At 32.3% G+C, this 10,232-nt stretch overlaps 2 protein-coding genes across 3 annotated transcripts in view; one reads left to right on the top strand and one right to left on the bottom strand.

Annotated features, from left to right (window-relative positions):
* Positions 1–2,104: 2,104 nt before the first annotated feature.
* On the bottom strand, positions 2,105–5,929 carry LOC139504462 (N(6)-adenine-specific methyltransferase METTL4-like). The gene is made up of 2 exons (XM_071294562.1): positions 5,828–5,929; positions 2,105–3,978 (listed from the first exon to the last, which is right to left on the bottom strand). The coding sequence occupies exon 2, from the start codon at positions 3,845–3,847 to the stop codon at positions 2,270–2,272; it is 1,578 nt and encodes a 525-aa protein (XP_071150663.1). The 5' UTR covers positions 3,848–3,978; positions 5,828–5,929; the 3' UTR covers positions 2,105–2,269.
* A 6-nt stretch (positions 5,930–5,935) lies between these two features.
* The window catches only part of LOC139504461 (flagellum-associated coiled-coil domain-containing protein 1-like), a 61,957-nt gene continuing 57,660 nt past the window's right edge, over positions 5,936–10,232 (top strand). For both annotated transcript variants that reach the window (XM_071294558.1, XM_071294556.1), the window contains exon 1: positions 5,936–6,032. The gene's annotated coding sequence lies outside the window, so the exon portion shown is untranslated. The remainder of the gene's footprint in view (positions 6,033–10,232) is intronic.

Genomic DNA, 10,232 nt, shown 5'->3' with positions numbered 1-10,232 from the left:
CTATTTATTTCTAACTTCTACGACAACACCACCTAGCATTGCGCAGAGACCTTATCCCCTCCTCTAACTATAGCTTATAAAAATAAGCTTTCGTTTCAGGAGGTGTTACCTTGCCGTAGGAATTAAACAACTTTTTTACAAGGATCTCTGATACAATACACGAAGTATTCTTTTACTCATCTCTATATATATACATAAAATACAACTGAACTCACAATTTATAGATATAAGAAGATATGATATGAGTGCGAATGAGACAACACTCCATCCAAGTCACAATTTGTAAAAGTAAACCATTATAGGTCAAACTGCAGCCTTTAACACAGAGCCTTAGCTCACAACAGTAAGCTATAAAGAACCCTAACAAGAGGCTTTCAAGAGCTTGAATCGCTCACCTTAAATTTTTTGCTTAAATCTTCCATCAATGATTATTTTGGGTTTTCAATTTATATAAATGGTTCTTCGATTCTGTCATATCTTCTTCAAAAGCAAAAACAAGAGTGGACACACTAAAATGTCTCGTTTGTCTCATGTTCATAATATAATTTATGATGAAAGTATAAAAAAAAATTGTATTACATTATTGCTGTTTACAGTTTATCTACATCTATAATAATATTCAAGATAATAACCAAAAACAGCAAAATTTCCATAAAATTAGGATATAACTGTATTGTATTTTAAGCTCCGACGGCATCAATTGGGGATTTGATGGTCGCAAATTAAGTTTACTGGCGACGCGTTAGCGGAGACAGTAAACGGGTATTTGCGACCATCAAATCCCAAATTGATGCCGTCAGAGCTTAAAATACAATATTGTTATCTCCTTTCTAATGAAACTGACAGAAAACAACGTTAAAACATGTATTTAAAATCTGTCATATGCTGTCTGCGCTTGCGCGTACGTCGGATAGCATCAATTGTCAATTGATGCCATGTAAGAAAGTGACGTTATCCAATCAAAATAAACGTTACAAACATTGTTGCATTAGAATTACCAATTCAGGAGCGGCAACCCAACAACGGGTTGTCCGATTCATCTGAAAATTTCAGGGCAGATAGATCTTGACCTGATAAACAATTTTACCCCATGTCAGATTTTCTCTAAATGCTTTGGTTTTTGAGTTATAAGCTAAAAACTGCATTTTACCCCTATGTTCTATTTTTAGCCATGGCGGCCATCTTGGTTGGTTAGCCGGGTCACCAGACTACAATTTTTAAACTAAATACCCTAATAATGATTTTGGCCATGTTTGGTTAAATTTGGCCCAGTAGTTTCAGAGGAGAAGATTTTTGTAAAAGATAACTAAGATTTACGGAAAATGGTTAAAAATTGACTATAAAGGGCCATAACTCCTAAAGGGGTCAACTGACCATTTCGGTCATGTTGACTTATTTGTAAATCTTAATTTGCTGAACATTTTTGCTGTTTACAGTTTATCTCTATCTATAATAATATGCATAATAACCAAAAACAGCAAAATTTCCTTAAAATTACCAATTCAAGGGCAGCAACCTAACAACTGGTTCATCTGAAAATTTCAGGGCAGATAGATCTTGACCTGATAAACAAATTTACCCCATGTCAGATTTGCTCTAAATGCTTTGGTTTTTGAGTTATAAGCTAAAAACTGCATTTTACCCCTATGTTCTATTTTTAGCCATGGCGGCCATGTTTTTTGATGAAATGGGAATTAAAACACAAACTTTATTCTAGATACCCTAGGAATCAATCAGATGAAGTTTGATTTGAATTGGTTCAGTAGTTTCAGAGGAGAAGATCTTTGAAATAGTTTATGACGGACGGACGGACGACTACGGACGGACGACAAGGGACGCCAAGTGATGGCAAAAGCTCACATTTCCTTTTGGAAAGGTGAGCTAAAAATGACTGTTGTTAAACAATTCAAATGAAAAAAAAAAATCTATCTATATATAATAACAAGAAAGGAGAAACACTTTTGAACCACAACAACAAACGACAACTACTAAACATTAGATTCCTGAAAAACTACATCAACAAACGACAACTACTAAACATTAGATTCCTGAAAAACTACTGAACATCATATATCACAGTTTCAACTGGTTTCAATGACAGACAAATATTATCAATATATATTTCTAGTAGTAGTAATATAATATAACAACAATGATGGTTACATAATGTGTAAAAATATTTTTGGAATTGGTACTAAAATGTGTGCACAAACGCATGAACAATGCACATAAAATATTTAAACGAGTCTGGTGCATGCTTAACATTTATTTATTTCACATCACAGTCTAATGGAATTCTTGTATCTTTGGTAAAAACTTCAAAATAATCCATATGCTGATGTTTAAACACCTCATTACCATAGCAACACCAACCTGGCGTCAAGTTCCTGGCAAATATTTCCAAACAATTGGGAGTTTCTGGAAGATAAGGTTTCATGATATCTTGTAATGGAATTTTCATAGAATGAATACTACTAGGCACGCTCATCATTGTCATCTCTAACGGTAGATTGTCATTGTTTAACGGAGCAGGTAAGATAGTTCTCTCATGAATACTACTAGGCACACTCATCATTGTCATCTCTAACGGTAGGTTGTCATTGTTTAACGAAGCAGGTAAGATAGTTCTCTCATTACAAATGTCATTGTTTAACGAAGCAGGTAAGATAGTGCTCTCATTACAAATGTCATTGTTTAACGAAGCAGGTAAGATAGTGCTCTCATTACAAATACCATCTAAAGATTTAGAACTTATCTTTTCACTTAAGTTTTCTTTGCATTTCATATTTTTACAAATGTCATTTTTCGTATGTTCTTCTTCTGTGTTAGAGTCTATCTTTTCATCAGATACATCCTTCATTTCTGTGTGTTTACATTTTCCTAATATAAGAATTTCATATGGTTTTTTATGTTCGGACATTATATCTAATACTGTACTGCCAGTCTTTGTGACTTTAATCCAATACCATGTTGTTATAAAATCTACATTCCAAAAGGGGAATAACTCTTGTATAACAAAATCCTTATGTTTCATTTTGTTTGTAACCCACATACCAATAACACAACCAGGGGCAGATAACTCAGGAACTGGGATTTTAAATAATTCTTCATTATCCAATGTCCAATATTGTTTCTTTCTTTTAACAGACTTATTCTCCCATGGTGGATCAAGTAAAATAAAGTCAAATTTATTTCTGCCTAAAATTGTAGAAAAATATTTTAAATTAACAGTGTCACCCATAATGAAAGAACATTCAGCAGGTAAAAGGTAAAAGTCATCCTTCATTTTAACTTTTATGGAAGAATTGCTACAATTTTTTACTAGTTTATTACACAAATTATCATAAACACCTTGAGGTTTCAAAGTCACAGTTTCAATGTCAAGGTCGTTGATATCAGTATAACACAATTCCCTCAGTTTGTCTCCTGGTCCAGAGTTGGTAGCAATCTTCCTTGCAGCAACATTATTATCTAATGATTTACCAAGATCTCTAAAAAGCTTCATATCTTTGGAACCATCGAGTAAAGTTTTATAGGCATGTAAAATAACTTCTATAATTTTATCATGATATATTTTAGCTTTAATTTCACCGTCATTTAAAACAGATTTTCTTTTTCTCTTTCTCTTTTTACGATTGACAATTGTATCTTCAACCCTTTCTTGTACACAGATTTTACTTTCAAACTGGCTATCCATGATAAATTGGCTATTTATTTCAAACATGTCCTTTTTGTATGAGAAATTTGTCACAGTGCTGTCTTCAGAATCAACATCTTTAAAAGAGTCTGCAGTCAGTTGCCAATGATCAAGTATCCAGCCATACATATTCTGGTACATAATGGCCATCTTTTGAACTATTACAACTTGTGAGTCCTTTACATTGATTTCTGAAACTTCACTTCCATATCAGGTTTCTTTATCAAATTGTGCACAGGAAAGTCATTTCATGTGTTTTAACATCAGAATGACAACCATATCTGGAAATAAATAAAACAAAATAATAAGAGTTAAAATCTAATTAGTTAGCAGCTCTGTCATACATGGGAGTTTCTCGCTGCATTGAAGACCTGTTGGTGACCTTCGGCTGTTCTCTGCTCTATGGTCGGGTTGTTGTCTCTTTGACACATTCCCCATTTCCATTCTCAATTTTATGTCATAGTGTCTGTCTGATAATGTTAGATATGAAGATTATTGTAAATTCAGAATAAAAAAATTAGTGCATTATTTTCTTATTTATTTTTTAATATCTATGTTTGAAAATTATAATTGTAATTATTCTTCTCATTTTGGTTGACTTGATAGACAAATAAAGTACATATGTACTTGGTTGTAAACATGATAAACACATATTAAGCAAGGGTCCAAAACAGTCACAATCATTTGTCAGTGAAGTCCTAAACTGAAAGCTATTTGTCCTAAACAAAAAAAATTGGGATTTAGAACAATCCTGAGGGCCCTGCTAATAAGAATACCATTGAATACGCTGCCAAGGGCTAATGGTCGCTGATCACTTCACATTTTCACAGTACAAGCTAATTGAAAGAATGTCTATCTGATTCAAAACTCAGAATATGTATTGTTGTGTTTTCCAGTCTTAAAAGTAAAATCTGTTTACTAATTAGATATAAGAAGAAGTGGTATGCAGAGGGGGATTTAGAGGGGGCCCCCTTTTCTGTGAAAATTTTGGTTGCTTATATAGGGAATCACTGAAGCATGACTGGAGCAGGCCCCCTCTTAGGCAGTCAGTGGGCCCCCACTTATGAAAAATTCTGATTCAATTAGACAACTCTCCATCCAAGACAATTTGTACAAATAAACCATTATAGGTCAAAGTAAGGCCATCAACACAGAGCCTTGGCTCACACCAAACAGCAAGCTATAATGAACCCCAAAAATGACTAGCTTAAAACCATTCAAACAGGAAAACCAAGGCTATAATTTATAAAAAAAAAAAAAAAATCCAACAATAAACAATAAACACTTATGAACCACATCAACAAACGACAACCACTGAATATCAATTAGATAGTCCAAATTGTCTTTTAACATTAACATGTTTAAGACGGCCTGAGTTTTCTTTGGGGTGATTTGTCTAGGAATCCAGGTCTGTTTGCAAAAAAAACATGTTTGTTGGAATTCTGAAAACATTTTTGTTTGAATCAATAAATCTTTCATGTTTTTCATTTACAGTCTTTACTGTCTTCACCAATGTTTACTCACAGCACATGTACCAAGCCAACTACATGCATGATATACATGATCATCAAACAGGGGCGGATCCAGCCATTTTAAAAAGGGGAGGTCCCAACCCAGATAAAGAGGGGGTTCCAACTATATGTCCCCATTCAAATGTATTGATCGGCCAAAAAAATGGGGGGGTTCCAACCCCTGGAACCCCCCCTCTGGATCCGCCACTGATCAAATTAGTTATAACATCAATTATGATTTTCAAACACATGCCAATTAACATTTAATAGCTAATCATTAAAAATAAAAAAATAAATCATATAATACTGATTTTTAATCGCCAAATTTTTATTCAGGAATACATAATATATATATATATATCTATACACATAAAAAATATCTATAAATTAATATAAATTGAATTTGGATTAAAATAGGGGCGAACGGACCAATGGGGCGAACGTTCAAGTGCAAAAGTGTTTAAAGGGCGAACGTGTAGCGTGCGAAAGTTTAAGGTGTCTCGCCCCCAACTCTGAATGACGTACATTTTAGACTTCAGGGAGTTAACTCATTGACAAGAGTCGACAACTTAGAGTAAGACAGTGGTTATATAAATTATGAGAACTATACGAAACATACAAGCATTTTGAAATTATGAGGGTCAGTATGCCGTGGACAGCTGGTGGAGCTCGTACCTCGTAGGGCACCTGTTAGTCCGAGTCTTTAAAGGTTTTTACCCTTACTATACAGCGGCTTTATTCAAACCCAGTTGTGACCATGATGTTTTGCGTTCATAGAAACAATATGGCGGACTAAGATTTCTCTACGATTAGAAGACCCCACCGTAAGAAAATGAGTTTATGTATTAAACTGGCAATTATTTTGTTCTTAAGTTAATTTGAGATAAGTTCTTTATCACACACTAAGGAAGGACAAAATGTATTTGTTATAAAATATAATTTATTATTTGTTTTAATATTGCAATCTGAACTGGACAAATATTTCGAGCCACAGGCACTTTTTTCTAACCATGGGAAGCCCCACTATCAAGGTATCGGGTCCGTTTGTCCTACTTGTTCTTCTTTTTCCAGATTCAATGCTGAATATTATTGGTTCCACTCTAGTCCAAATAATTATGAGGTCTTGAAAGGCTATTATAATTTTTTTCTTTGACACCTTACGTCGAAGTAAGGCGTCAAAGAAAAAAATTATAATAGCCTTTCAAGACGTCATAATTATTTGGACTAGTTCCACTCGAGTTTTGGGCTACACAGAAAGATTTCTCTTCGCTATTTACAAATTAGGGTAACACAAATGACTGAATAACATTGTTATTATCCGAATAACACTTTTAATTTTAATAATATTAACAACTATTGGTGACTTTTAAACATTCATTATTAAATAATAATATATTATCGATGTATTTTATAAGTTAAAAATGATTTACAAAAAGCAGAGAAGTTCATACATGTAAAAACTTTTTAAATTTAGTGAGTACATCGTACATGGCGGCTTTTGTGATATCTGTGGTCACCATATTGGATGTACACACTAAATTTAAAAAGTTTTTTTATGAACTTATCTGATTTTTGTTATATATTATTATGTTTAAAAGTCACCAATACGTGCTAATATTAAAATTTTAAGTGTTATTCGGTCTTTACAAGTGTTATTCGGATAATAACTGTGTTATTCGGTCATATGGGGTACCCTACAAATTACATTTAAAGCGTTTGTAAAAATATACAATTAGAAATTTTTACAGCGGGTTTTTCCTACTTCCTTTTAGAGCATGCCTTCAGGGCAGCTCTGAATCCCTCAACAGTGTTGGTCGCTGTTACTGTTGTTGGTAGGTTGTTACAGTCGCTGATTGTCCTAATAACATGTTCGCCCTGGGTCCGATCGCACTACTTTTAAAAATATATATTAATGTTCATGGCATGGAAGTTGAATAAACTTATTCATGTTATTCAGATATTTATATGGTACATGTATATATTCTTGAAAATTATGAAAACATTGAAATGTTTAAAACTTGTTACGGATCATTAATTGTTCTTTGACATAATTGTTGTTATAGATATAGGAAGATGTGGTGTGAGTGCCAATGAGACAACTCTCCATACAAATAACAATTTAAAAAGTAAACCATTATAGGTTAAAGTACGGCCTTCAACACGGAGCCTTAGCTCACACCGAACAACAAGCTATAAAGGGCCCCAAAATTACTAGTGTAAAACCATTAAAACGGGAAAACCAACGGTCTAATCTATATAAACAAAACGAGAAACGAGAAACACTTATATATTACATAAACAAACGACAACTACTGTACATCAGATTCCTGACTTAGGACAGGTGCAAACATTTGCAGCGGGATTAAACGTTTTAATGGATCCAAACCTTCTCCCTTTTTCTGAAACAATAGCATAACATCACAACAAAGAAAAACATACGATAAAATATCAATTGGCAGACTTAACTCAATCAAAAAACGTATGATTAAACAATGAACGAATAAATTTGATCTGCGATATCTGAATACAAATGCACAGTTAATTAAATATTAGAGACAAACATTCATGACCAAAAAGCTAACAAACAAATTCAAAAACAGGACATGACTGAGAAATATTTAACCAATCAATGTTCACTTTAGAAAAAAACCGGTTTTTTTATAATCTTGAAGTTTATACAAATGTTGTAAGAATAAGTGAAGATATTACAAATAATCAAAGCTGGTGTACAGACAAGATCCGTATAAATAAAAAATGACAAAAAAGCATTATAAACAGTATCAACAGGTTATACTTGTCCATTGTTGCCTTTTGATGGTTTAATTAATATGATTAATATAATTAAAAAAAAACGTTCTGTTATGATCCTTCATAAAATTGTGGCATTGTAGAACTTAACACTAGCAAGTTTTCATAGTTTATTAATAAATTATAGTTTAGCAAATTATATCAACAGTATTTGTTAAGATAAAATTATTCAAATGTAAATAAGTTAAAACTCACATAAAAGTGACAAAGTATGGTGAGGTTTGTGCAAGACCAGCAAGACTGAAGATTGACATTTTGTTCTATATGTCATTGTAAGTTGTAAGGTTTGGTCTACATTAAAAGCTATGTAGTAAACTGTTATAAAACAGTATTGGGTCTCATTTATAAAAATGCACATACCTTAAATAGTCTCTTTAGGAAGACTGTGGCTCTCTAAATTAAAATGATTAAGCAATTTAACAAATGGAAGTTTTTAAAGACCTTGACTGGCTTAGTCTTAATTTAACAAATACTAGTCTCAGATCTTATTTAACAATAGCAAAATGAATAGAAAAGCTATATAAGTACATGAAGTAAATGATCAGTTGCAAATTTATTGAAATCTGTGAATATATTCAATGAATTTAAGGCTAAAGCACAATAAAGTAAATATATATATCATGTACATGGTGTATATTATGACATGTAAAACAATCATTTTTATCAATAATTTATATCAACAGTAACCATGGTAACATTGAAATGTTAATTTCACACAGTCCATTTTCAAGGGAAGTAATGATGTTTCAAAAATAGGCTCTTTGCCTCACTTATAATTATTCCAAATAAATATAAAAAAACATGCATTTAATTTTTTTTTTAATATAAGGGCATAAATAAATTGATTATTTTTTTTGTGTTATTATATTGATAGATGAAGAAATTTGTAAGGAAGATTATCCCCTACAGAAAAAAAAGTTGAGGGCCAGTTGATGGCCATGTGGCGGACAGTTGAGGGCTAGCTGTTTTAAGCAAAATAGTTGAGGGCTAGGTGTTGAGCATCTTAGCTCAACTCAAACCTGGCCAAGCAGTGTACATGTATGTTGGATAGATGTCGCTCAACTGGCCCTCAACTTAAGCTGGCCATTAAGTTGAGGAAAAGTTGAGCAATTGATCTTTGGTTTTCATATAGTTGAGCAAAAGTTGAGCATTCAGACTTTGAAATTTTTGTAGTTGAGCAAAAGTTGAGCATTCAGACTTTGAAATTTTTGTAGTTGAGGAAAAGTTGAGCATTCAGACTTTGAAATTTTTGTAGTTGAGGAAAAGTTGAGCGTTCAGACTTTGATTTTTTTTTTATAGTTGAACAAAAGTTGAGCAATTAGAAATATGACCTGGTGATATAAATGTTATGTGCCATCTGTTTTATCTGTCTTTAGTGCAAATGGACAGGAAGTATTATTATAAATGTACACAAAGTTTGAGGCAAAATTAAGGGAAGCACATATGTTTTTATACATTTTTCTGTATTTTAACTTAACTAAATCTTTGACATAAATATAAAAAACAAACAGTATTTCTTTTATTATAAGATATATCAAATATTCAAGATTGAGGTAATTAACAGTTATTATTAGGGGCAAATCTCAAAGTGATCACACTGTCACAATACCCAAAAGAACCTCAAACATTTAAAATTGAACTGGGTTTGAGCATGCACATGGCAAGCAAAGATGTCTTCTAGCTATCATGAATAAAATATGAATTTTACAATGAATGTAGATAAAAAAAGTTACAAATAACTGTATTGACATTGATAAGTGCAGTGTATTCTTCTGATGACATGACTCTTGGAATTAGGAAGATTGATGTTTTAACACAAATTTCTGGAAACATCTTTTGGTAAGTACATGTCAGGCATGGGGTAATCGTAATCAGTAATCGTAATCAGCTGTAATCGATTACATTTTGCAGTGTAATCCTATGTAATCAGTAATCATGCCATTTCTGATTACAAGTAATCATAATGTAATCGATTACATGGCAAAAAACAGGTGTAATCATGATTACTTTTAGATTACGTTAAGATTACATTCATAAGATTACTTGATGATTACAAATCTTGTATAAATATGACAATAGTTTTCGACAGACAAGATGAAAATAAGAAAATGTAAAGCTTGAATGAAAAATCATGAAACTAGTAATCACAATGATGGGACCTTGTTTAATGTGATCATCTATATAACAAATTTGTTTCACCTAGTGTTTTATTTTGT

Source organism: Mytilus edulis, chromosome 14 (assembly GCF_963676685.1).
Source record: "Mytilus edulis chromosome 14, xbMytEdul2.2, whole genome shotgun sequence".
NCBI lineage: Eukaryota > Metazoa > Mollusca > Bivalvia > Mytilida > Mytilidae > Mytilus > Mytilus edulis.
Note: the sequence above shows the minus strand (reverse complement) of the source record. Positions and strands in the feature narration are given on the sequence as shown.

Coding starts and splice junctions, on each gene's coding strand:
- LOC139504462 (XM_071294562.1), bottom strand. CDS start 3,847: ATGGCCATTATGTACCAGAATATGTATGGCTGGATACTTGATCATTGG.